The 27,526-nt window shown below is 39.4% G+C and overlaps 1 protein-coding gene across 1 annotated transcript; it reads right to left on the bottom strand.

Annotated features, from left to right (window-relative positions):
* Window positions 1-201: 201 nt before the first annotated feature.
* On the bottom strand, window positions 202-17,517 carry LOC113990826 (solute carrier organic anion transporter family member 1B3-like). The gene is made up of 15 exons (XM_027726625.2): window positions 17,419-17,517; window positions 16,396-16,556; window positions 13,992-14,133; window positions 13,772-13,904; window positions 11,815-11,927; window positions 10,849-10,995; window positions 10,645-10,743; window positions 9,666-9,911; window positions 8,612-8,776; window positions 7,991-8,186; window positions 6,419-6,581; window positions 5,559-5,743; window positions 4,342-4,406; window positions 2,390-2,507; window positions 202-1,488 (listed from the first exon to the last, which is right to left on the bottom strand). The coding sequence occupies exons 2-15, from the start codon at window positions 16,525-16,527 to the stop codon at window positions 1,275-1,277; spliced, it is 2,118 nt and encodes a 705-aa protein (XP_027582426.2). The 5' UTR covers window positions 16,528-16,556; window positions 17,419-17,517; the 3' UTR covers window positions 202-1,274.
* Window positions 17,518-27,526: the final 10,009 nt, after the last annotated feature.

The following is a 27,526-nucleotide window of genomic DNA, read 5'->3' as shown; positions in this document are numbered from 1 at the left end:
CCTTGGAAAAACGTCCCATTCTTCTCCCTTCAGCTGCTGCAATCACTGCTAAGTGACTGTCATGACAGACAACACTTATTTCAGAACAATTCAGTGTTTTCCTCAATGTACTTTTTCTTATCTAGCATGTCTATTAACCACATCCCACTGAGCCCTGAGCATCCATTTTAGAGTATCAACCACCCAATTCAATCCCTGTTGTGAAATGGTACACATATACACATCTTTTTATTTAAAGTAATAACAGGTTGTCAAGCTCCAAGTGACATGATGAATGCAAGCCAACAAATACACAAAATCAGCTTTGAATACACGAGGTAAAGGCTCGTGCTGAGGAAAATTTTAAGGTGTATGGAACCACATATGGGTGTTTTGCCTGCCTGATGATTAATTTCTCCCAGAATAACCGAGACTGAACACGACAGACGTATCCATAGTCGCAATAATCACAGGGGTAATGCTGTCGTTTGAGTTCCCTCTGCCGGACACTGCCTGGCATAGCAATGCAACAACTAGTGCGTGGATGTGCTTTCCTTGGAAAAAAAAAACAGCGCCGCGAAATTCAGAGTATTTCTTAAGTTTCGTGAAACTTCGGTAAAAAAAAAAAAATAGTTCTTAATAAAATTCTACGACTCTGAGATTTTTAAAAACAATTATTTCCTTTACGACAACCTATTTGCAGTTTTAAGTAGGCATAACATTTTCAGCTGAGCTAAGACAAAATGCTTCTTGGAAAAATACTGCTTTTGCCAATCTGGCGATGGGAAAGGATTGCAATGACTCCTTTAGATGAGCTGGAAATGTTTTGCTTAAGTGCTTTGGTTTTACTGTGAATTCTGATTGAATTCAATGGAATCAGAAAGCTGCTCTTGGTCTTGAGTTTGTCATTCCTGTGGCAGTCCACTGCATGGATCTGCATGCAGGATCAGCATCACCTCTTGTGGGCCTTGGCATACGGATGTTTTGGCAGCAGTCCTCTTTGATCCCACTAAAAATACCTGACTGGTTCTATCAGAAATGTCAAGGGAGGTTTTTCTTTATCTGTTGAGAATTTGGTTCAGTTTGTGTAACTTGTTCTGTCTGTCACTGGTAGCCGGGTACACATAAGGCACTTCCACATTTGTTTGTTAGTTTTATTGTTCTTGATCACAGGTTTGCTATTACTTATACTTTCTGAACAGTGTTATTATTTATTATTTAGTTACTCATAACATTGCAAAGGTTGTTTCTAAAAGAAGCTGACCTGATTGTGTGTCACTGGTCTAAATTTCTTTCTAAATAGAAGATTCATCTTCCCCATCAGGAGAACCTGGCAAACATTGCTTGATCTTGCAATTTTCTTCTTTGTTCACAGAAGCATCTTCTTGTCCATTCTCTATAGGCTTGGAGTTCTTATTTTGAAAGTGTTTCTTTATCAATATATAAAATATGATTGCAACCAAGAAGGAAGGACCTCTTAACACCGCTGCTAAACCAAGGAAGACATACCTGTGGGACAGAGCACAGAAGACAGTGCAAGGCATTGAACTTTTCAAAGACACTAAAATAAATCAATTTCATGGCTTTTAAGGATCACATCAAAATATCAACATCAAAACATCTTAGGGAAAAATGTTGAAACTCATTATTAGTGAGTGGTACCACAAACTGGACATTTTTGCTTGCAAAAACTTCTCTTAAAGAATTGATATTATTCTTTTTGCTTATGAAGATGGTTGCAAAGCTGAACTTTCATCATCTTCCCTTTGTTTTGGAAGACTTTTGAATCACTTTAAGGCTTTAGGCCTTTTAGGGTAGAAATATATCGAGGTCATCAGAGTGAGCTATAGTGTATAAAAATAAAAAACACTTTAGAGATGGCCAAGGCTTGAGTGAAACTGAAAAAAAAATCTGTGGAATATTCCTCCTGAAGTCTGATAGTGTTTAGGTTTAACCAACACTTACAGCTACTCAGCACAATATTCTTCCATCATTTTTTTTCTCAAATGTGGCCAATGCACAGAGTTAAAGTTCTTGCCAGTATGAGAAAACTATCTGGAAATAAAGTAAAATTGGGTCCTTTCCCTCTTGACGGTAAATCCTAAAGTCTCAGGTGTTTTTAATTGGCTCAAAGGGTATTAATAATACAAAATTAATTCAGACACCTCCATCATGGCTATTAAATTTCTTTTGCAGAACATAAACACTGACTAAAAACTGAGAGCTCAACATCTGATCTTGAGATTTTTAAACTTTAGGAACTCCAGACTGACTTAGACTCTGAGACCAGTGTCAGTATTTGACCATAATTTTTGATCCATGGTCTCACACACCAGAGCATAAAAGAACAAAACATGTTTCTCTGTAGGGAGGAGATGCTTGAGGGTTTTTGTGCCCTGATTTGCCTTACCTGTTAGCAATGGAGTCATAGAGCCTGCAAGCCCCTCTCTGCCCACAGCTTGTGCTTCCCCATTTCAAGCACGTCTTGTCAATCACTGCGCCGAAGTAAACTGGTGCTGGAACCCCGGCTGTGAGGAGACAAGCAAAAGCATCACAAGATTTCACAGGAAAGGACATCTTTTTAGAAATCAGCTCTATATTTTTTATTAGTGGTGACTTACACGCTGCAATGGGTGGGTCGGATTGTGTGGAGCTTTTCTTTCCCTTTATCAGAATAACTGTAAACTGGGACACTGTCTCTGTACCTTGAGGAAAATCAGTCCCCGTGCAATGTGGACTGATGGTTTTTGGCCAGGCTTGCAGTCATGCACGTTTTCTCATGCATGGCTCTGAGACCCAACACTGGCTTCCTGTGCAGACTAAGATCCTGCAAGGAAGAGCTGTTGTGCCTTTGGAGCACTGAACTGATGCACAGTTACCTCTTCTATGCACATCCTAAATTATACACACTGGCTGATAGTTCCTTCTGCTTGAATTAGAGAAAAGTAACTGAAATTCTTGTGAGGTCAGATATTAGCTTTTGCTTTACTGCAAAACATGACAGATATGGGACAAAATCCCAGCCTTACTGAAGTAAAGGTGAGGATTAACCTCAGAGGTATCCAGGTTTCCACGTGTAAAGTACCATATGTTACATTAGTTTTGTTCCTACAGGAGCATTCTTATATAGGAAATAATTTATTGTGTAAAAGCAGGTGCTGTCTCAACCTGTTCTCTCAGGGCTCTTGTGAGAGTCTGAGCTCAGTAATCTGTCTTAAAGGCCTGGGTGTTACAATCCTCTGTGCTGTAGTCAGGGTACAATGAAAAAAATGCTCATTTTGGAGGTTCTTTAGTGAAAGAAGATGGGAGCACATCATATTTGATCTCTGAGTCACTGAAGAGAAATGCCAGCTTTTTTGAATCAGTGACAGTGGCCCTCCCCCTGCCTGCAATGGAAGGAGCAGGCTGGCTCAATGTGCTGAAGCAGAAGCCTGTAGAAAGGGGGCAGTTCTTCTTACATGATGCTTCTTTTAATTTTCCTGTGTACGAAATTGCTCTGAGAATTGCATTGGTGTTGCTTATCCTGGGAGCTGGGGAAGAAATTCTGCACCTGCAAATTGTGATGTTAAAAGCAGAAGAGGACAAAATACAGAAACACCTTCCTAACTCAGAATGTCCCATCACAATCCTGACTAGACACCACAGCCATAACCAGCTCTGATTGTAGACATTTGTAAGTGGCTGTTGATTTTTTTAATTTCATAGCAAACTCTCCTGGCTTGTGTCTTCACACAAGTTTCTCTACATTTCTGAAATGCAGGCACTCATATTCCATTGAAAAAGAGAACTAAAGGAAATAAAAATATGTTTTCTTGTATGCCTAGGTATCTTAATCAACCACCTCATTAGCCTCAAATAAAAGAGAAGGAAAAAGTGCTTTGCAGGAAGTTTTAAAGTGAGTTGAAATCTAAGCTGTCATCTACCAGGAAAGTGAAAATTCAACATGGAGGAAACACTGTGATATGAGCAGAGTTGTATTAGTGTTGAATTAAGTCCTACTGGAGCACTCTTTTTGATCTTACGTGCAGCATTGTGTCTCAGTGAGCCATTGACTGAGACAGAACTTTGAAACCTTACAGTGCTATTTAGAAATGCGACCTAATACTTCAATTTCGCTTAAAAACTCTTCCCATTTTGGAACACCAGGCTTCCAAACTGCATTTAGCTAACACTAATTGTGTTAGCTGGTTTACCAACGAACTCTGGACTGAATATTGGACCTTCGGGAAGAAACAGGATATTCAGGAACAGCCCAGGATCTAAGAGCTGTTTCAAGGACACATCTGGTTTGCAAATGGTGGTTACATTGGTGTCATTTAAAGCCATGTGAACCAACATCTCAGTCAGAATGATTTCTCTTACCTAACGTTCTCATAACGAGCGTGTATAGACCAACTGCAAGAGCTTTGAACTGTGGCTGAACACATCTGAAAGAAAGAGGGATAAGTATGAAGTGTTGGCCTATCTAGTGCTTAGACCTGTCTATTAAACTGCTGTTAATTACCCTGAATTTAACACTCCTATTGACAGAAAGCCAGGATTTGGAAGAAGGGTCCTTCCTACACCTTCTGAAAACATGTTAAGTGTTATGAAAAACCTACCGATTTCCCACTCCCATACCTCCTGGGAAATCCATTCATTAGGCATAATTAAAGAAGTGAAATTTTAAATAATCACAGTCTATCTTGGTCTTATTGAAATAGGCTTTCCAACTGCTTTATCTCCCAGACAATACATTTCACTCATTTGATGGGAAATTTTCATTGCTCTAAGACAAAAGAGTTGCAAGTATTAGGATTATGCAGCATCTTTGCGTGCTTGAATCATATCCCTCTGTACAATGACATATCTTGGACTGCACAAAGCCACCTGGCAAAATGCCCCTCTGTTCCACGGGGAACCACACTCCAAGCATCAGATATGGGACTGATTTTGCATCCATTATATATCCAGACTTTGCCATGTCCTTACACATTCAGAAATCCTGACAAATGCATGGCATTTTCAAAATCCATATAGTAAGAAAATCCAAGCAGAGAAAAAGGACATGTTCTGGAAAACCTGAGACTAGAATTGTAGAATGGTTTGGGTTGGAAGTGACCCTAAACATCATTTTGCTCCAACACCCCCTGCCATGGGAAAGGACACCTTCCACTAGACCAGGTTGCTCAGAGCCCCATCCAACCTGACCTTGAACACTTCCACAGCTTCTCTGGGCAACCTGTTCCAGTGCCTCACCATTCTCATAGTAATGAATTTCTTCTGTAAATCCAACCTAAACCTCCCTTCTTTCGGTTTGAACCCATTACTCCTTCTCCTGCCACTACAGTTCCTGACGACCAAAACAGAAACCATTCTGCAGGAGGTGGAGGCAACACACTGGAAGTGACTTGCAGGCAGCAGCAAAGTAAGGTTTGGTGCTAACAGCTGCCAAAAAATGGGAAATGACAAAACTCATTAGAGCAAGCATGTTATACTGCAAGAAACCCTTTTCTTTCCTAAGGGAAAGGAACATAAACATGATTTTGAAAGCCTCGTTGGAAAGCCTGCACCTTTGGTACACAGTTAGTTGTACTTACCTAAACACAAGCATGTATGCTGGAGTGCCTCCCAATGCGTAACAAAAGCCACCTATGACTTGTATTACTGTATAATAAATAAAATTCATTGAACAAGCTTCACTTTTTGGACACTGCCCCAAGGTGGCAGTGTTGTTTCCTGTCCATGAGCTGCTGATTTCAAGACATCTGCAGTTATTGAAGACCTGGAAGACACAAAGCAGGTTTGGTAGGACACTGCTCATGCAATGGGGATTCTTTTGGAGAGAAAACTGAGTACAAGATACAGCTCCAGACCATGTGTCTTCTGAAAACATGGGAATGGCATAATCCAGTGAAGGTTTACATCCATGAACTGGAACTTCTCTGAGACTCTGGACATTATCCCCAGCACTCTGTGCCAAGAAGAAATCAGTCACCCAGAAAAATAAGCAGTATCCTGACATGCCAGAGTCTCACATGAAGGAAACGAGCTGCCTTCCCTAAATCCTTAAACATTATTGATCAGTATCAGGGAAGACACCACCCTATCTTAGTGTACTTCAACTGTTGGTTAAAACCTCAGGGCAGCCAAAATGAGATTTATGAAAAGCAAACCATGGACAAGCTTCAGACAACATGAAACCAACTTGATTTGTCTGTTTCTGCCTCTTGTGGTCAACCTGCAAAAGGTGAAAGTAAATATCTACAACAAAGAGACTTTCTGCTTAATGTGCAGAAAAATCTCTCACTCCTGTGCTGTTTGTAGCCAGAAATCATAAATACTTTACTGACTGGTCCCCAGCAACGTTTGTTTTCCTTAAATTCTTAAATACTATGAAATACCTGTTACATGGAAAATAAGCTGGTAGAAAACCTCAGAAACTGATGCAGGGTCTTACCGTGTTCTTTCCATGTCCCACCGAGGACTCGCACCCAGCCAGACACGCCGAAACGTACGTGATTCCATTGGCTCCACACACAGGATCCCACACATTGGAGTCACACTTGCAGTGAGAGTTGCAGTCAGAAAACACGGCATTTTCGTCAAATGGAATGGGTGCACTTGGAAGTTAAGTTCAGACAAGTGTAAGAAATTTTTATTTCAGTGTAATCCCTTCCATGTGGCAATATTGCTGTCCTGAAACCCAGCTCATATGCCCAGGACATAAGTTTTCACAGCTGAGTCTCTACAGTATTGGTCTGTTTGAGATTCCATCCTACTTGCACTGATATTAAAGTGATTACTAAATTATAAAGAATTTTAAAACAAATAAAACATTGCTACTGATTTTACTGACAGGTGTAAGCAGGAAAGAAAAAGGAGTGAGAGGTCAACTAGACTCCTCCAATGGAAATTAAATCTAAGAACAGTTATCACAGTCTTATAAAGTATATCTTTAGCTGTTGGTAAAAATTCACCAGTGATAGAAATTAGATTTCCTGGTCTCCATAATTAGAAAATGCTCCCCCCTGAAGTCTAGCCTAACTCTTCCTAGAGAATACTGAGAATGCTGTATTTCCTTTTAATTTCAGACATCCTTTGGGGGCTGAGGTCTGTGAAAAAGAGGGATGTCTTTCCTCATCTTATTCTTTCTGGGTTAATTAAGCTTATGGGTGTGCCTTTCCTTTCATCTCAGTACTTACTAAGCATATTCCCTGGTCCACCAGTTACATTTTTAGTGAAAACATTGCAGACCACATGTCAAGCCATGAGTAGGCCTCCAGTTCCCAAAAATATAAACATCTTGCCTGTCCAGTTCCACATTTTCAGCTCTGAACCAGCATGGTTTGATAAACGAACTGCAGTGACAAACTATTGAACTGCAGGTAAGTCTTCAGTGAGATGCAGACAGGATAACAGCAGCCAGGAGGTACTCTGGACATGAGCAGTACAACCCATATCCTCATGTGTTTCTGGGTCCCCCTGGACAGGCAGATCCTAGCACACATTCCCTATTCTGGTGTCTTTACTCCAAGAAAAAATAGAAGTCTGTAACTTTTAAATCCACATTCTCCTGAGAGAAGAGAGGATCTTCAGTAGGCATAAAAGCTTTATTTAGTTTTACAGCAGGCTGAGAGTCTAGTATGTTGTAGTTTTTTCTTCTCTCTGCAGGATATGTGATCCATGCCCTCTGTTACATATGCTTCATCTTTTTACTGAATAGACTTTGGTAGAAAACTGCTTCTGGTACAGAGATAGCACTGTGTGAAACAGCAATATCACCCCACACACAACTAAATAGCCCACATTGGGAATGATGCAATTCGTTAGTCTTTGACCAGTGTTGGGCTTTGGCAGGGTGATGCTCTGCTGAACAACAAATCTATCCCAATGACATGTGGTAGTGTTACCTTTCTCCTAAGCATTGTAAAGGCATGTTGCTCTTTCAGGTTTGATGTTACGGTACATTTTTTTTTTTTAACTATTGCTGCCATGCAGAAAAAGCCACTCTTCTTCATTTTATACTCACCCTTCATAGGACACTGTCATTCCTGCCACCGCATAGTTCTCACAGCCAACAAAAAAGTGCAAAAAACTGATGGCATAGGACAAAAATGACATGGTAAATGAAAACTTGGTTGCTGCAACGATGCCCATTTTGTACTTTTTCATTATAAACCCCCCTAGGAAAATTCCAATACCAACAGGAGGTAAGGATGTTACTCCTGAAAGAGATAATAGAAGGGGAATGTTAAAATTAAAGAATTACAATGGGTTTAAGAGCCAAAGCCAGTCCTCAGGTTGATGTCCCTGGAAACTTTATGGTCTATTATGATGACTGTAGGTGGTTTTGTGTTCAGTCCAATTCCCCGGTTGCATATGCTGTTTTTGAAGTGCCTAGCCCTCAAAACCCACTTCCATTGCAAGGCATTTGTCAGATGCTTCAGCAATTAAGACTCTCACACCACACTCATTGCATATTTGGAATGCCCCTGCTATAATGTAAATATAATATGATATAATATAAAATAAAAATTTCTTGTAGTCCCATAGGCACAAAACCATTGACATCAACCTGTTTTGCAAGGAATTCAGTCCTAGATAAAGCACTGTTTATATCACAAAGCAGTCCTTACATGGTGTAACTCACCTATTAGAAAGTTAGATTTGGATGTAGATTGTCCATACTGCTGTTCCATGTACTTTGGTTTGTAAGTTATGAAACCAACAAAACTACTGAACTGTAACAGTGAGCAACACAAAAATGTAAAGTACATTCGATTACTCAATACTTTTTTCAGGGAGGTACAGAAATCTGAAAAAAAGGGACATATGAGTTGGCTTTGAAAGATGCATGGCATAATTACTGGTGAGTAACCTGCAAATCTTAGGGCAAAATCCTGCTCTCAGCTGTCCAAGTGCAGGTTGTACTGATCTTCATCTGCATGAAAGTATCTGAAAGCAAAATCAGGTTCTTGAAGAACACCAGAGGTGTTCTTCTCTTCATACAGGAAGAGACTCCTAGAAGAAGACAGAAGTGTGGGTTAAGGCCTGGATGCTCTGTTGAATTCTGCACATGAAGACTAAAGGGCTCCACACAGCAAAGACTTCATTCAGCTCACAATATTCACAAAGAATATTATCACAGGTTCAAATGTAAGTGAGATCTGTCTTTGTGGAGATGCCCAGTGTTTCCTACTGGGATCTAAACAGCAGGAGAATTTGACTACTGAAGCAAAGCCACCTCTTTCCATCGCCTTTCCACCCCTTTCTTGACCTAAGGACTGCACAACCATGGCTGTTATTCAAGCCTGATGTATTTTCATCAGGTAACAACTATGTGCTTCAGAGTCTCCAGGAGCTGTATTAGATGAATAATTTGCTTTTCCATATTGCAAAAGGAGCCTTCTAGTATTTTCTTTAGGTCCTGGTACAGAAACACTTCAAACTTCTTCTAGCACAAAATTTTAGAGGTAGATGCCACTCAGGTGATGATTTATTGCAGGTGATACAGGCAGAACCTCAGAGTCTTGAGCAAGATCTTTCACTTCTAATAATTTTTAGAGGACCTCTCCTTTTCTGGGAATACCTGACTGGTTTAGACAGAAGTGCAGGGGAGGCAAAATGCTTTGCAGAACTACTACATTTTCCCTGTATGTTGTACCTAATGCTTTTCACATTTATACAACATGGGAAACACTTGCCTTTCAGCATTACTGACCACTTCCTTCTCTTGGGGTTTTCAGGATTCAGTTTCTTCCTTTTGGCACCCTTGTTTTCAAAGAGACCCCATGAAGTTTTTTCATTATTGGCTTCCTCTGGCTTTTTCAGACTCTTTGGCAGGAAGCAAAATGGAATAGCAGACAGGAGATTGGTTGTTCCAGCTATTAAAAAGCCAAGCCACCACGCACCCACCCAGCGGGAGTCCTGGGGGGTGATAGTGATGCTTCCTAGAATTGAGGGAAACAGGCACAAGTTACCCAAATGAAGAAGCTGAACCTTCCCAGCCTTTGTCTGCTACAACAGCTACATTTTAATGTCTGACTTCCAGTGGTAACAATAATCATCTAATGAGGGACCATCCATGCAGTGAAGGCATCAGGAATCATACCCTGAATGGTGTTATAGAACCATAAAACCATAGAGTGGTTTGGGTTGGGAAGGACCTTAAAGATCACCTAGTTCCAGCCCTCCAGGTGGAAGGGACACCTTTCATTAGATCAGGTTGCTCAGAGCTCCATCCAACCTGGCCTTGAACACTTCCAGGGAAGAGGTATCCGCAATTTCTCTGGGTCACATGTTCCAGTGCCTCACCACCCTCACAGTGGAGAATTTCTTCCTAACATCTGATCTAAACCTACACCCTGTCAGTTTGAATCCATTCCCCCTTGTCCTGTCACTATGGTGTTGTTTCATCTGCCTTCCATCACCTTACACTGACTGTTGTTTTGTGGCAGATATGGCAACACCGAGGCCCTTGCTCAACACACGGGGACACCAAAAGGGGTGGCAGACAAGCCTGGAGCATTGTAATAAAGTATATAATAAAATTCATGAAACAAATATAAAGTAAATATAAATTATAGAAATATAATTAATATAATATAAACTTAGGCAACTGCTTAGAGGAACACGTTATGAGCAAGTATTAGCCTACTTTCACTTTTCCTTTGTTTTGCTTACCTGGATCAACAAATCCAATATCCACATACAGTTTTGCACACAAAGATCCCAACAGGAAACCAAACATCGGGCCAAACATGGCTATTGTGTGCAAACAGGCTGAAAATACAAAGAAGCAGATGCTTCATTTAGTGGCTGAACTTTTTCCTCTGCATAGGCGATATTACACTGTGAATTTCTCAGTTTACTTCGTGTTGAGATTACCTACATACACAGGAACATTCTCTTCTTTAGCAAAATCATCAAGATAAGAGATGCCCAATGGTGTTACTGGTGTCTCACCAATTCCACGTAACATGTTTCCCAGTAAGATATATATCCACATATATGATGATGGTTCCTTCTCACAGCCTGCAGATGAGAGTTTGCACCTTTGTAATAAAATAGTTGAATGGGAAACAGTGACAAATCACAGGAAATTCAGCACATGAATTATTATTTAAGGTATTAACAGCATTTTCCTCATGGAAGATAATTGAAAGGCTGTCAATCTTATCAGAACTTTTAATAAAGTTTTAACAGCACTTTCCTCCATCTCCATTGTATTTGGTTTCTAAAAATAAGCATCACCCATCAGAAAAAAACACTCATTTTAAAAAATGGCACATTTATATTGTCATAAATATATTCCCTGGTATATAAAACATATCTTTAATGTGAGAAGTCTGAGATAATTTCTGGGTCACAGCTTGGTTCTCTCTCTACCTGTGTCCTGTGCAAAGCAACAAATAAAACAACTGTATTCCATATTGTAAGGAAGATAACAAGAATCTGCATTTATTTCCAGTAAACTCATTGTAGTTTCATGTCCTGTCACACTATCTTTTCCACCTCTTCAGCTCCTGGTCCTGTGTAACTGAACCCATTCAAACAGAGTCTCAGCTTCCCTTTTAGTGTTAGGTGATTTATTGTAATTTGGAAGCGTGAACATGGAAAACTGGGGATCCGTATCCTTATAATTTGTGTTTGCTGGATACTTCTTCTCCAAATGAGATGCACCTAGTGCATTTAGATGTTGGCGATGTTGCCAGACAGGTAGAGACAGGTAGAGAGAAGTTCTTCTTAACAGAGAAGGAATCTGAGCATCTTACACGGGGAAACAACCTATTCCACTTGCAACCAAGGACAAAACTAGCTCCTGTGTTTGTACTTACACTTACAGTTCCTTACCTGAACGTGAGGCTTCCAACGCGGTGTCATTCACATCTTGATGTAGGGAACAGGGATTTATGCTAGTTGAGTTGGCTGAAGAAGCTCTATGTGATGCTGCCTCATACTTATAACTGAAAACACACAACAGTAGGTTTAGAAGCAGAGCTCAGTAGGGAAATACCAGTGCAGTAGGGCAGGAAGCTCTGACTGCTGTTTTCCTGAAGAGAGAGGTACCATTGATTAAATATCAATTAACAGTGCTTCTCAAGGAGCAAATAAAAAGATTATTTAAGCACAGTTTGGAAAACTGAAACACTAAAATGAAAAAACAAATAAAATTCTGTCTGAAAGAAATAATATTTTAAGCTGGAAAATTTGAAAGGGCTTGTGAAAGTAACTCAATATTTAATTTTTGGTGTCAAAATTTAGGGTCAGGTCCAAGTGAGCTCCCTATGCTGATTCAAGGAGAAAGAGAAGAATCTTTTGAGTGTGAGTGTAGGTCCCTCTTTGCATCTTTGATATGTATTTTGATCTGTTCAGCTGCTTTAACATGATCCCTTTCCCAGATACGAGCACTGCTGAGGTACAAAGTACAATTAGCTTTAGGAGAACAACATGGTAAAGCACACATTCTGCTTCTAGGAACTGGGCCGACTCTGCTAGACCAGGTAGGTTTATTTTTCAGGTTGAAACAAAGAGCAGTCATCAGGAGAGACAGTGCAGAATAGTTTCCTTACAAGTGAGTTGCCCAGTGTACGTGAGTGTGATACATGGTTTGTCTTAAGCAATGGAAAACTTATGAGAAGTCTGATGCTAGTGCAAGATCCACTAACATGAAAAAAAAGCATTAATGGGTTTTCTCTTTACAGTAGTATGTCTAAAACTATTCTAATACTTTTAGGAGAAATATGCCTTACTCTGTGCCCAAGCTATGGCTAGAAGCACTATCACATATAAGTAACACGCCTGGAACATGGAAAATATGAACAAAAATTAGCTTAACCAGATATGGAAAATCAGTTTAACCAGCCATGTGCATTTGGAACAGGAAAAACCCTGGTACTTGTTCTACAAGCACTGGTCCATCTGCAGGTTTTGTGTGAAGCTGAGAGGCTGTTCGTGTGAGGAGCAGCTGTTTGCCACAAAATGCACCGTCTTTCACAATAAGGCTCTGGTTTGTTCTTTGAAGGAGGAGGATTTCTTTCAATGAGGACCTCTGTGTGTTGGTTTGTTCACTGAGTAAGCTCTGAATCCCTGATTTTACATGAGTTGCCTGTTACTGTAAGTAAAGTCATACTGCAGGTTGAGATGTCCCTCAGTATGAAGTTACCTGCTCAGAGCTTGGAGATCCTATTCCAAACAGCACAAACTTATCTGGAAATCACATATGTGCATTCTGTATTTCTCATACATTTACTGTGCTTCATAATGGTTTGATTTTCCTGGCTACGTTAATTGTAACATCTCTGTTAGCAACCAATGATGCCACATTCTTGGGCTTTCTGATTTTCCTGATAAGGTGTTCTTACTGTTTGCCAAAATTCATTAAAGCAATAACACCAGCATAGTAGCCAGCTTGAAGATTTTCAAAGAATAATGTATTTTGTTTGAAACTTGAATTTTCATAAGATTTTTATAGTTGCTTCCCCCTGAGAAAAAATTTTCTAGCATCATTTCCTTCTTTACTTCTTTTCTGAACACATATGAGTGACAACTAAAGCACTGTGATTTTCCCAGTTTTTGAGAAGTTGAAGTTGTGTTTCAGAGGAGCCATATTTTTACAACCAGATGTAATGAACATTCATCATCACAGTAGGGATGTGTGTGTCAAGCGTGGTTCATTGCACACTGAGGTGAGGTTCTTTAGGCCCTTGGATATCTAAGAATTAATATACACCAAGTTTCATTTAAAAACCAGAAAGCAGGATGCAATTCCAATCATAGGTCACTCAAATTAACCTTGATTAGTACTTACTATCCCATGAAGAAATGAGGCATTGCCGATAAAAAGCATCCCAAAGCCATAGTAATGCATCCCACAGCTATTACTTTGGGTCTATGAAGTTTGGCTCCAAAGTAGCTTACAAATGCAATCACCAGCAGGTTACCTGGGAGGCAATGAACCAAATTTAGTGCCAGATGCTGTGTCTCATACTCCTCTGAGCAGTTTTCTGCATGTTACGGAAATCAATTACCTATCTCAAAGCTTCCATCGACGAAACCTGCAGTGGATGATGTCAGGTCAAACCTTCGCTCAATCTGAGTGATGGAGCTTTTCATAATCACACCAGACAACGCTTTACTGAAGTAGCTGAATGACAGAGCAGCCAGAAATGCCTGAGGAAAGATTAAGACAGAAAATGGGAGGTAGAGGCAGGGAAAGCAGTCACAGAGGGACCAAATGTGTTTAAAACTATGTGGGACAATCACCACCATAACATAAGTTTGTTACTCAAATTGGAGTGGCAACGTTGTGGGTGAATTTTCAAATACTCTAATGCTGCAGGGTGCCAGGGTGGTATCTCAGTACATTTTGCTCTCTGCTCTGGTTTTCTCTGATGCAGAAGGGGTGCTAGGTGCTGCACTGAGAGCAGTTGCTTACTTTAGGGTTCAGGTTTGCAATAGCCATTTTAATTGCCAGAAAACCTGATCTTCCCAGCTTCGCTGTCCAGAGACTTCTAAAGTGGAACTGAGGACCTTAAATTTGACAAAGAACTTGCTGGGCACCACTCACCTTACTGGCATCTGTGGTTAAACTTATCACAAAGCTGAGTACCAAAGCTGGGCAGCCAAAATGGTGCCAAAGCTGTTGCAGAAACATAAAATTTACCAGAGGTAAAATACCTAATCAGGATAGATTTACTGACACTAGTGCAAATCAAAGTTATTTGGGCTGTATGTAATTTATTTTAGGCCAGTTCATAACTGCTTCTAACTTAATCATATAGATAGCCATGGCATCAAAATAAAGGCTTTATGCAAGTTTTTATGATATTCCCATATGTGGAAGGCGACACGTACGGACTGAGTTCATCTCTGTCTCAGATGACATATTTTGAAATGTTGCCTGTATACCATATACCTCATAAGGAAAAGCTTAATACTCTTTGTAATTTTATAGTTGCTTCAACCAACACACATTGTGGCTTTGGCAAATAAAGATTTATTTGCTAAAAAGTTAAACTAAGTTTGTTTAAATATTATCCAGCTATTTCCACATAGGCTAAAAAACAAACTGACTTATTGCTCACTGGGCAAAAGTTCCAATACAACAGAAACTTGTGTAAGTAAACAAAGTAAATATGGATTTAGACTTTGCAATATTATCTACCGTAAAAAACTAGGGCAATCCAGGAAGCAAAAGCTTGAAAATAGACATATTTACTCTCTTTTCATCAGGAATGAAGAGAAAAATTTCCCAAATGTGGGCTTTGTCCTGGCATGTTTTATATTTCCTGAGCTTGACTGGCAAAATTCTGAGAACCACCTTTTGTGCCTTATGCCAGCAGCACTCTCAGGGGGCTTTGGCTGGAATCACAAGCTGCTGATAAGCAAAAAAACACAAACAAAAATGACCTGAATATTTTGTGTTTGAAAATGCAATCCCCAGGTCAGCCATAAAACATTTTATAAGATAATGAGGTATAATAGCAGCTTGTCTTTTATTCCTTCCACATTGTAGTGTGTATTAAGCTCTAACTGCCGTAGAGTTAGACTTATTGCCCACATATGTGATGTAAAATTAGTCCTGTGAGTCTCCTAGAGAGGTCAAATTCTATTTCTGCAGGGGTATATCGGTGGCAAACATGAGTCAGATAAAATAAGAAGAAAACAACCTTTGCCTGATGCTTAAGATGAACTATTTTGGATGTTTGAGAAACTTGCAATTACATATTTTTTTCTTTCATTTTACAGACCTTTCTATAGAGAGGAATGTGACCTTAATTGCAACTCTACCGAGTCTATGGAATTTAGCTTGAGATGAAGCTGGCTCAAGATTTAGTCAAAACATAAACCCAAACACATCAGTGTCAGAAGAAAACTTGCCCTTGAGCTTGCTTTGCAGCTCAGCCAGAAGCAATAAATACTAAGGCCTTAAAGTGGTACAGAATTTCTCATTAGTTTACTTGCTTTGATCAGTCCATTCTTCTCGTGCACTCCTGGAAGCCTGTGTGCTTGTGGGAATCACTGGACTGTTTGACCTACAGCGCTGGATTAGATAAAAGTCCTGGAATACGATTCACCTCACACTATTTTGGCCCTACAAGAATGAGTGGTGACAGAAACCTCCAGGCAAGTGTATTGTAGGCACCTATTTCAGACTGGCTCAAGTCTCCCACTGGAGTTTGCTGCCTCTCTCTAACGACCAAGAAGAGGAACCACCTACGAGTAACTTGTAAGTAAATATGGCAGATCAGGAATTTTTATTTTCTTTAGGACAAAGATAAGATCTGACTATCCCCTGTACCTCTAGTATATATCCAGCTCCAGAAAAGATAGGGGGAAGAGGAATGGAGGAATTTGGCATGTCACACCTTGAATAACATTTCTTAACATACAGCAATGGTAATTCATGGTAATATTGATAGGGCATCACACCTTCAATCCAGTGCAACAGGAAGTCTTCTTTTTGACTGGTGGAATTTTGTTTTCTTCATCATCTAAAGGCTGTTTGGGTTCTGCTTCCTGATTTGAGCCACTGACATTGCTGGATTTGGTTTCCACTGTCATGGTTGATTTCTTTACTGAGTGATCCGAACCTGGGAGAAAATGCAAATAAATACAAAAGCTCATATGCCAAAATAGAGTTGCTTAAGGACTTTTCTGATGAAGCAGCAGTTACAGGAAAATGCTGAGATGTTGAAACTGAACCTTTCCATTGAAAACTATTTGGCTTTCTGACTTGAGTGTTTCAAAGTGTATATTTCTTTAAATTCTGAAATATCTTATTTTGACCTCTTTTCAAGAGAAATGGAAACCACTACCCCACCCCCTCCAGTCTTTTAATGCTAAAAAGACAATTTCCATAAAAGAGTAAGAGACAGTCTCTGTCCAAAAATAAACTACAAGGGTCACCAAAGTGTCAGTGTTGAAGAAGGAGTCCTAGGGAAGCTCTAAACTTGTAGTCCACATGGCTTAGGACTCCATCAATTTAATAAGACCTCTGTAGCAACATACAACTGATTTCTCTACACTGACCTGTTGGAAACAACTCCTAGTGACAAAAGAATTCGTTAATTTAGCTAATTGACCTCCTATGAGTAAGTCAGTTTTTTCTTCTTGCAAAAATATACTTCTGTTTGCAGAGTGCTGTCTGTATGCCCTGATGAATATAGTTGTCTGCAGCTCAACAGTTCAGCAGAACTGCTCCACTTCCCCCAGGAACAGCACATCCTGTAGCCATAGGCAATGATATACCCCTTGACATTTTTTTTATTGTTGAAAGCCTTTTGTTATTAAGTTGAAATTTGTTTTATTACAGTGAATAGTTCAATACTTCATTTTTAAATTTTTTTTGGTCTTTTTATCTTTTAAAAACCCAATTAAAAATAACACTTCAGGGAAAAGCTGTAAGTCTATATATCTGTTTGCAAAGTTTGTTTAAAGAATGAAAACACTTGCCCGTTTGTGCAACTCCAACTACAAACAGAATAGATTTCCAAAGGATGATCCAGGTGCCACTGCAGAGCCCCTTGGAAAATAACAGCTCACTTGAAAGAAGCCATCTTCAGATCTGCAGGTGGGAATATTGCATTTTCTGTTAGAGTGTTGAAACTAATATCCCCAAATCAGAACTCAGAAATCATAACTCACATGATCTGTTTCACCTTTCACAATACTCCTCTCATTTGAGAAAAAGGTGAAGAAGACAGAGAGGGGAAACAAATCACATAAACAGAGGTTTTCTGTGCTTGAATGGAGCTGAAAAAAAGTTGGATGAACTTTTCCAATGCTGGAAAAGGTCCATCTGCTTTCTCACTGCTAATATCTACTTCCCAAACTCTTCTGTGGCTATGCTCTAAGTCTGGGTCAGCACATGTATCAGGACAAAAAACATATCTTTTCCTTCCCCTTGGCTATTCAGACAGATAGGAAAAAGAAGTAGAAAAAGGATTTCTCCAAGTCTGCACAGCTACCAAGAGAAATACTATGAAATGAGATCCTTAGCGCTCAGGAAATGTTAGTACACAAATACTTTTGAGCATCTGGTCCTCTGAAATTCGTCTGTCCCTGTGTCATCTGAAGACATTATCTTCTCCTTGTTACTATGATACATTGACAACCACCATAAGATGCTGAAGGAGCCTATCATTGCAGGTCACAGGACTAAAGTGGCTTTTTTGAGAGTTTGAAGGTATAACTTGACTTAGCATCTCAGCATAAGGAGAGAAGGAGTGAAGATAGAAATTAGAGGAAAAGTAGATAGAAGAGAAAGACAGTCAGTTATCCATTTAACTGAAGAAGTTTAGATATGAGGAGCCTATCCCATAAAAAACGTTTCTGAGAAAGGTTGAGAAGGAACAGGAAGGGAGGACAGTAAGACTGAAAAGTGTGAGCATAAATATTAAAGAGCAGGTTGAGCAGTTAGATGCAAATAGTGAAAAGGGCATCCAGAGAGAGAGGTTAGGGTACTGGGCAAGATAAGAAATAAAAAAAAAGAGAAGAAAGTAAAATAAAATGCGTCTTCATGGGGCAAAAGCTTCTTGATGTACACAGGAAAGTGTGAAGCCAGCTAGGAAGTGGAAAGTAGTTATCTCAGCACTGTCAGTGCTTAGCTCCTCCAGCAATCCAGGGGAAGGCCTCTGAGACAAGACACAGGTGACCAGCTCGTGTCAGTAGTGAATGACACGTCTTATGAATGCTTTGCAAAGATGCTGTCGGATGTGGTGATACTTTTGCTTGTGAGGGCTAGGACAGAGGGGAACGAAGCAAAAAGATGATGCAACTGTGCTGGAGAAATATTAGAGCAGGTTACGTGCAGTGATCAACAGTTGGAGCTGCTGGCAGCATCTCCTCCCATCCTCAGTTGACCCTGACCAACACAGCTATCTGCTGGAGATGGAAGAGATCAGGGCCGGGGAAATTCCAGGTCACAGGAAAGTTAGAAAAAAAGATAAAAGATAGATTCACAACTGATGTCCACATACAGCTGCTGAGCTTGATTTCAGCTAGCAAAAGATCATCTGGTTTATGATTCAAAAATATTATTCTCTATATCTTTAGGTGAGTCAGTTTGCAAATAACCTATTCTTTAGGTAGTCAGTCAACCTGAACAAAAATTAGCCTGACTTTCTTCCTGGGAGAAGAAAACAATCCTCTCTCCAAAAACAAGCATATAGAAAAAAAAAACCCACCAAAATGCCCTAAGCCATACTTTGAGAATAAAATTTAACACACCTCCTGTTCATTTTTGCAACATACTCAGGGAACATTTGACAAATTGGTTTGATTTTATGCTCAGTAAAGTCTCTTCTGAGAAAGACTTTGGGTGGGGAAGATCAAGGGTCTTAACTAATAATCATCATGGATAATTTGTATTGGTGGGAGCTGACAACTTTCACAAAATCATGGGAAATCATGAAGCACCTTGCAATGCAATTTCAGAGTGAATGCAGCCAGCCTTGCAAAGGACAGCTGCAGACATCTTCAGTGCTTCAATATGACCTTATAGTGGCCATTGCCTAACTCTGAGTTTGTTAGGTAAATCTACTCCCTCATGAATATATTAAAAAAAAATCAAACTTTATTTTATACTCTCAAATTATATGCAAATTATAGTTAATAAGAGCAGCAATTAAAAAACCTTAGCATGAATAACAGGTATTTAGTTCACAAAGGTCAAGACAACAGTTCGCTACAGGTTTTGTAGATTATTACAAAAGAAAAGTATAGTGATTTTGAGGAATATTAAGAATCCAGCAAAGTCCTTGGGCTGCTTGTCTCCACCCTCAGGTTGTACCCTCAGGGACCATGCCACCATCCAGTAGAATAAAAAAGTCACAAATCAAGATCCACATTTCCTCCAACAATTTACGGAAATGTAATGATTTACACTAACTGTAGTGCTAATACAATTGTCTTACTGACAAAAATCCCATTGATTTTTAGGTAGAATTATAGTAAGACCTTTTAAGTTAACCTAATATGAAAAATGATTATCACAGCCCTGTGCAGATCCCAATGCTGCTCTCATTGTTCAAGACATAATTACTGTTCAGAGACACACATGAAAATGTGTGATGCCATCATTAAAGCATTGACACTTTCAACAGGAACATTACTGGTGTTACTGGTTACAGGAAATGCAATTAGTAGGACACAGGTAATGTTCATTAGCTGCAAACAATGGCAACATTTTATGGTTAAGAAAAACAAAAAGAATATTAAAGAGGTTCCTACCTAGGTTCTGTGTCCACAACGACAGCAGTTAAACTACCACATAAATGCTCAAAAGTCAGAGTATTCTCTCCTTAAGCAAAGCTGTGCTGGTACTTCGTAGAAGAATCATTAACTTCCAACACAAACTAAATTAAACATTTTAATCTCGTCTCCTCCCATTCTGCCCTCTGTTTAAGGTCCCAAAATTCATGTTTATCCATGTTTATCTATGGTCAAAATTTAATTAGGAAGAAAACCTGCAAGTGTGTTCTTTTTGTACATTTTTGTAAAACATCTTTTTTATTCCTGAGCTTGTCTAGATTATAATGGTTCATACTTTCCTGACATTTAAAAGTAGGGTGTCCCAACTTCAGAAATGTTTCTGGTTCCAAAGCCTTTTGGTATGAAGTTTTATTTTCATAGTCTATGGCTGAAGTCCACTGAGCTCAGACCTGCTTGAGCCAGCCAAGGACTTGCAGGAGGAGAAAATATTATGCCTTGGATGTATAGAACAAACTGGATATTCAAGAAACACTCATGCTTAGAAGAGTGTTTAGGTTTATAGTTTAGTGCTGTTGACAGCACAGGCACACCAAATGTCAAAGTATATTGGGGCTATGTGTACTTTGGAGCAACCCTTTACATACTTACAGCCCTAGTTCAAGGAACTGGTTAATGAGAAATATTTTATTTGATTGTACCCCCCTTGTGCATTCTGCCTGATTGTACCTAATCGTACTCAAAAGATAAGTCATTCTTAAAGCAGGTGAGCTACATCTACTCTTTGCCTAGATGTTACACCAGAATGTGTCATTCCTGGTAGTTCATGCCCCCTTCCCTGCCACAACTTTCACCACACCTATTCTTTTACTTGCTGTGAACAATTACAGCCTACTTAATTACGCTGGCCTTTGGAGAATCTTTCTGCACTCAGTACTGTTATTGGTTATACCTTGCACTGCTCATGGCGCTTCTGACTCTCGACCAGACAGTTCCCTTTAACTTCCTAGGGCAAGGGGCACCATCACCAACAAAATGGTAGTTACTTCAAAACTGTATGTCAGAACAGTTCAGCTGCAAGTGTTAGTGAAATTTTAAAATAAGAATGCGGGAGGAATCCAGACCACAAATCCAGCCTGTGAACTCAAAATGATCTTTTGTGAAAAGACCAGGTTCTGTCTTGAGAAGAGTAAAGAGTTGCCTTCCCTTCCACTCCATCCATTTCTAAGGCTACTGCAAAAGATTCGTCTTCTGATGCATAGGAACCTTCTTTTAATTCCCAGTCATGACCAAATTATATTCTGGTTTTGAAACGACAGGGTCCTCTAGCCTTAAAATTTTTGCTCTCCATCTGATACTTAGAACTCAACCTTGACCATAAATGAAGGCAGCACGTTTTTTTCAACACATTTTTCTAGGTCAACAAATTAATCATGCTTAATAATTTCTTGAAAAATAACCTTTCTTGATTCTACAGCACACCCTTGAAGCCTTTGGCCACAGTGGATCCATATTTTATCAATGCATATGGCTAAAGAGGTATAGAGTAGTTCAACTGTAATCTCAATGCCACATCTTGAAATATTAACTATTCCTTATCTCTAGCCTGGTCTAATATGTTCTAGGATTACAAATAACCTTTTCAGAAAAGCATCCAGGTGTTTCATAGTTTTCTACAATTAATAAATACTCTAGTGGTCTTCTCAAAAATTTTCATCTAAGAAACAGAAATTCCTATTACTGGCCATCAGCTGTGCAACTTTCTATTTAACATCATGTTCCACTCCTATTTTACCATTCTCACGTTAATTCTTTTTTCCATCTATAATATCCAGCCTCTCTTCTGTTTAACCATTCCATCCAGCTTTGTGCCTTTGCTGCTATTTCAAAAAATGGAGCTGCAATGTTGAGCATAATATATTTAGAAATCCAGTAACAATGCTGAAAGCTGAAGAGACAGACTGGTGTCTAGCCGAGAAACCTAAAATAGATGTGTCTTGGGTCTTGACTTCATCAAAGTTTGGATGCCTTTAGAAGGAAGTAATCCTAGAGAAGATCTTAGAGAAAGCCTTAGAATCACAGCATGATTTAGACTGGAAGGAAATTGGAGCTCATTTGGCCCAATCCTCTTCAATTAAAGCAGGATTAACTTTCCAGTTTGTTGGTGTTGCTCAGGTCTCATCAAGTTGAATTTTGGATGGAAATTTCCACAGGAGGAAATTTTATCCTTGCAGAGAAAATCCATGCTGTTACATTATGATTGTATCCATCAGATTTAAATCTGAATTAAAAACCCCAAACAATCAACATTGCTTCCCCTGCAATTTTTCTAAAAGGGTACAGTCAGGAATCATGTACTTAGCATTAACCACACACAAGAGATCAAAATTCGTGGTCCTATAACAGATGTGGGCCTCTTCTTCTCAGAGCTGGTGAGTCTTCATGTCCTGTTGTGGCATGAAGCATCAGCCATCCCCTTCCAGCAGGTTTCTTATACCATGATTGACATTTTCTAGTCACAAGACAGACATCTTGGCCCTTGTTTAGTGCTCTTTGTTCCAGAGTAATATACCATACTTCTGCTTATCTGTTGGTCCCAGGTGTTCCACCAAGGGCACACACACCAACACCTGTGTACTCATCCATCTCCAGAGGTGTGCCACAAGCTCCACTATTATGCACTGGCTATGTCAAGACAACTATTCCCTGTTGTTTCACAAAGTTTTTTGATGGAGCTTTGCATTCCTAAGGTTTCATTTTCAGGTTATCTTCCGAAGTGTTAGCAGACCTACCCAATGCTTTTATTCCCTCTTAAACCTGAATATCTGAAAAGGGATGGAGCTAAATCTACTCTGTAATCTGAGAGTAGTAGAACCTGTAAAAAAAGATGCCACTTTCTTTTTCATGTAGTAAAAGGGGAAACAGTATTCCTTTGGTTTCTTCATTCTGACAAATGGATACACATAATTTTCTCTGTATTTTTCCTAATCCTGTATATACCATTACTTTGCAATTTTCCAGGAATTAAAATATCTTTTATACTTTACTTTCAGCACAGCTGAGAAGAATTTTTCTGTAATCAGACTGCTGCTGTCCAAGCTGCCTGTGGAAGCATTCATATTCAAAGCTGACTTCTTGAACCAAAAACTGTTGACCAAAATTAACAGAATGGGAAATGTGAAACCAGTGAAGTCAAATCAAAGACTGTAGTCTCACAACTGAAAAAAAAAAAAGACATATCTCTTTTTTTCATCCAAGGCCCCCCTCCATATGACTTACACTGGCAGGCAAAAAGTGGATTATGATAGTAAAAGTCTCCCTAATAAGAACATTGACATATCACTAATTTCTGATTACTCCTGAGATTAAAGACAATCCTCACAAAAGCCTCAGTAAATCACCTTTACCACAGGAGCTGGTTGCAGACTCCTCCAGGCAGAGGGTGGCAGCAGACTCCCACCAGGAGAAGTGGCTGCCAAGGCCCCAGTTTGCAGGGGTGAGCCAGGAGTAGCAGGGAGCAGCCGGCCAGGCAGAGGCCAACTGCAGTGGGCAGCTTTGATTAGAGCCCTTCTTATTCTTAATCCCTAAATACAGAAAATCAATGTGTTTCGAAATTTAACCCTTCGTTAACAAACTAAGTAAAAGGGATGGTGTGTGGCTAAGCAAACGTTAAGCTACTACAGGAACCCTGAGAAGGTGAAAAACCTTTACAATACTGGAAAAGGCTTCTTGGTGCTCCTGTCTCAGTGTGTCTGGTTTCAGTCTGATGCTGTAGAGTTAACAGGAAAGAAAAGCACGCTGAGAGGCCGATTTGTTGTCACTATTGTAGCTACTGTCTGGGACTTGATCCTTCCACTGCTAAGTGGAGCTTTTGTCTTTCATAAGAACTCAATAATTTTGTCATTAATTTCCATCATGCACCTATCTGGGGGATAGTAGAACTATCATTAAAACAGGATGAGCTGTTTTAATGATAGTTCTTATTTTTCTAGTTAAAATACAATCAGGTAATGCTGATTGTACAGTTTCTCCTTGCATTCAGTCTTAATCAGAGACTTCAGTGAATTGGAGTTGTTATTACGGATGCAGAATTGAAGTGTAAGTCATTGTCAGTGTGAGTACTTTAGACCTTTGTAGGGCTAATCCAAATATGTGCAGGATCATAGCATAACAGAAACAAAAAACATTCACCCCTCAGGCGAAATCCCAGGGCAAACCCCCCATCACCTTCACTCAGTCTGGAATATTACCTGAGATAACAGAACTGAAAAAATTGTTATGATTCACATAATTAGATACCTGGCATTATATACAACACCACTCCACTGAGCTGTTCATCTACCTTGTTAAACCAGAGCAGATCTTATACAAGAATGGTCAAGTCTTGATTTAAAGACTACACACGACAGGAAAATCTATCAGATGTCAGAAATGTGCTGAAGACCTGTTGTTCTAATGAAAAAAAATGTATCTTATTTCTAACAGAGTTTTATCTTGTTGGATTTCCTGGCACTGGAATATAGTTTACCTTTGTGTGCAGAATTAAATAAGCTGACTGCATAACACTATCACAGGGTTTTTTTCTAGACCAGTCCCCATTTTTCAGCACCTTGTTTTAGAAGGATCAACAAGAGGGTTCTGATACCGCTGTGTACAACAACGACCTTTCAAAATTACCACGCCTGGCAGCCCCGAGAGAGAGCTTCCTGACCTGGTCACCATCCAGCTGTGAGAATGTGCTCCACTTGCTCTCCACTAAATCCTTTCCTTATTTACTCTCTTCAAAATTCAATGAACTGTATTAATTTGGGATGAGCTGTTGGTTAACTAACCTCCTGATACTAACCACATGTTGGTTAAGTAAGGTCCTTTTAATGAGCACTTTAAATGATCCCACATTTAAACTGCTTTCATAATTTTTACAGCAACTATGAACTTTCTTTTTTCTAGAGATTGATTAGCACTGGATGAAGAAATGCCTTAGGCAGCACTTGCTTAGTGATGCTCCAGGTTACAAAAAGAGACAACCAGGCCGGGTCAGACCTATGCAACAGCCTTAGGGCTACATTACTAATAATTATTAATAATGTTTATCTATTTGCAAATACTTTTAAAAAACCCTGTGACCTAGCTACTTGCAAGTCTATGTACCGTACCCTTCACAACTTTTGTAAGTTCTAGTAATTTGTTTTTCTTTCAATGTTATGCAGAATTAAGCTGCATCAACGGTCAAACAAGCCAAAGCAATACTGTCAATATTTTCTCTCAAATTATACCAATTGCCGTTATTTAAAAGATTACAGTAGTTTTCTCATATCTTCATCAGTCTTACTCATTATTTTGAGCACTTCAAAGAGGCAATCTATCATTGTTCGGCCTGTGCATTCTTTTTCATACATTCACACCTTTTGCTCCCTGTTTTTTTGCTAATTCCCTCAGATTAGAGGGAATATGTAGCCATGTCATAGTGGCACAAGGATGGGGTCGCTGCTCCACTCTCTGTGACCCGAAAATACTTCACCCTATACTGATGCTTCTTTCCCCTCACACGCTGGGAAGGCATGAGCTATAGACAAATCATCCTTTTGCCTCCTTTATTTCTTAGAAGTTCTTGATGATTCCCTCCCGACACGATTAGAAATGATGTGCCTATAAGTAAGACATACCATGTCATTGGAGAGTTGCATTTTTTGCCAGGAGGTAGAGGAGGAAATGTGCATTGGCTCATGAGCCCCAGGCCTGGTTGCACATCCCATCATATGACATGGCCTGACACCCTTGCCTTCTCCTGTTCCACAAGCCCATCAGGTTCCTTGCTATAATATACCATTTTTTACATGGCATACAGTCCAGGAGTACTTCTCAACAAGGTTGTGAGTCCCACTCTGGCCTCAAAGGCAGACATAAAATATTGGGTAATCACCTCAGCCAGTTCTCTTAACAATTTCACCTTTAAAGATGAAAAGTGTTTGCTTCTTTGGTCTCATAATTGTGGTTTAATATCTCTAACTCTAGAAATAAAAGACCTAAATTTGTTGATCTTTTTTGAGACAGCACCTGTTGCAGACATAGTTTATGATGAAAAATTCTGATAGGAAGATCCTGACAGATCCAAATCCCTTAATGTTGAGACTATTCCTTCATGTATTATAACAAATCCAGAATATGTATCTCTAGTCAGACACTCCATGCATCCACTTTACTACTTGAGGTACTAAAATAAAGTAGCAGAGTGGAAAATATTCTGAAATAGGAATGATATATATCTGTTATTGCTAAATAGTGGCAGGAAAAAAGTGGTCATTTTCAAACCATAATGAAAATAAGACTTACTGAAACAAATTCTTGTATAGTATTACTATGTGTAAAAAAATGGGATATGGCAGGAAAACCCATGCTTTAAAAGAATTATTTACTAAATCCAGGCATATATAAGCATGGGTGATAACCCAAGAAGTTGTTTTTTCCTGGTTGTTTTTTTTTTTTTTTTTTTTTTTTTCCTGAACTAGGGTAGGATATGTTTATTTCTTTAAAATTCTTTATTTGTCTGTTGTGGTTTAGCTCCAGCCAACAACTAAGTACCACACAGCTACTCATTCACCCTGTCCCCCACAGTAGCATGGAGACAAGAATTGAAAAAAAAAAGTAGAACTCATAGATTAAGAACAGTTTAATAACTGAAATAAAATAATATAATCATAATAGAATAATAATAATTGCAATGAAAAGGAAGACAACCAAAAGAGGGAAAGAGAAATAAAACTCAAGAAAGAGAACTAATGCACAATATAGTTGCTGGCCGATGCCCAGTCCAGTCCCTAGCAGTGATCAGCTCCTCCTGGCCAGTTCTCCCCAAGTTTATATACTGGAAATGACATTCTAGGTTGGAGAATATCCCTTTGGCTAGTTTAGGTCAGCTGTCCTGGCCACGCTTCCTCCCAGATTCTTGTGCAGCTTCCCACTGGCAGAGCATGGGAAACTGGAAAGTCCTTGACTTACGATAAGCACAACTCAGCAACAACTAAAACATCACTGTGTTATCAACGTCATTCTCATGCTAAATCCAAAACACAGCACTGCACCAGCTACTAAGAAGAAAATTTTCTCTATCCCAGGTGAGAGCAGTGGATTTTCCTGGCACATGCAGAACTGCCTCTGTGAAAGCTTCAGCATCGCTGAGCAGCAGTGTCCCTGCCTGAAAACTTGCCAGGACTGATTCAAAAATTAGGAATCATCCCCATTTATCTGACACATATACAACATCAAGCATTGAGTGAAATGCAGATATCCCTCCTTTTTATCCTGGTTTGTACTTAAGTTGGGTTCCTCCTTTCTCTCACAGGATCTGACA

This window comes from Pipra filicauda, unplaced genomic scaffold (assembly GCF_003945595.2).
Source record: "Pipra filicauda isolate LSUMZ 115617 unplaced genomic scaffold, ASM394559v2 scaffold2_size9829703_pilon, whole genome shotgun sequence".
In the NCBI taxonomy this organism is placed as follows: domain Eukaryota; kingdom Metazoa; phylum Chordata; class Aves; order Passeriformes; family Pipridae; genus Pipra; species Pipra filicauda.
The sequence above is the reverse complement of the archived record's forward strand: the minus strand, read 5'-3'. Positions and strand labels throughout refer to the sequence as shown.

What these genes read in the sequence shown, in the direction of transcription:
- LOC113990826 (XM_027726625.2), bottom strand. Translation starts at nt 16,527, where the DNA reads ATGACAGTGGAAACCAAATCCAGCAATGTCAGTGGCTCAAATCAGGAA. An exon ending in CGATGGAAGCTTTGAGATAG is followed by an intron (nt 13,905 to 13,991) that starts GTAATTGATTTC and finishes ATTGCCTCCCAG; the next exon opens with GTAACCTGCTGGTGATTGCA. An exon ending in GCTCGTTATGAGAACGTTAG is followed by an intron (nt 2,508 to 4,341) that starts GTAAGAGAAATC and finishes GTCTCCTCACAG; the next exon opens with CCGGGGTTCCAGCACCAGTT.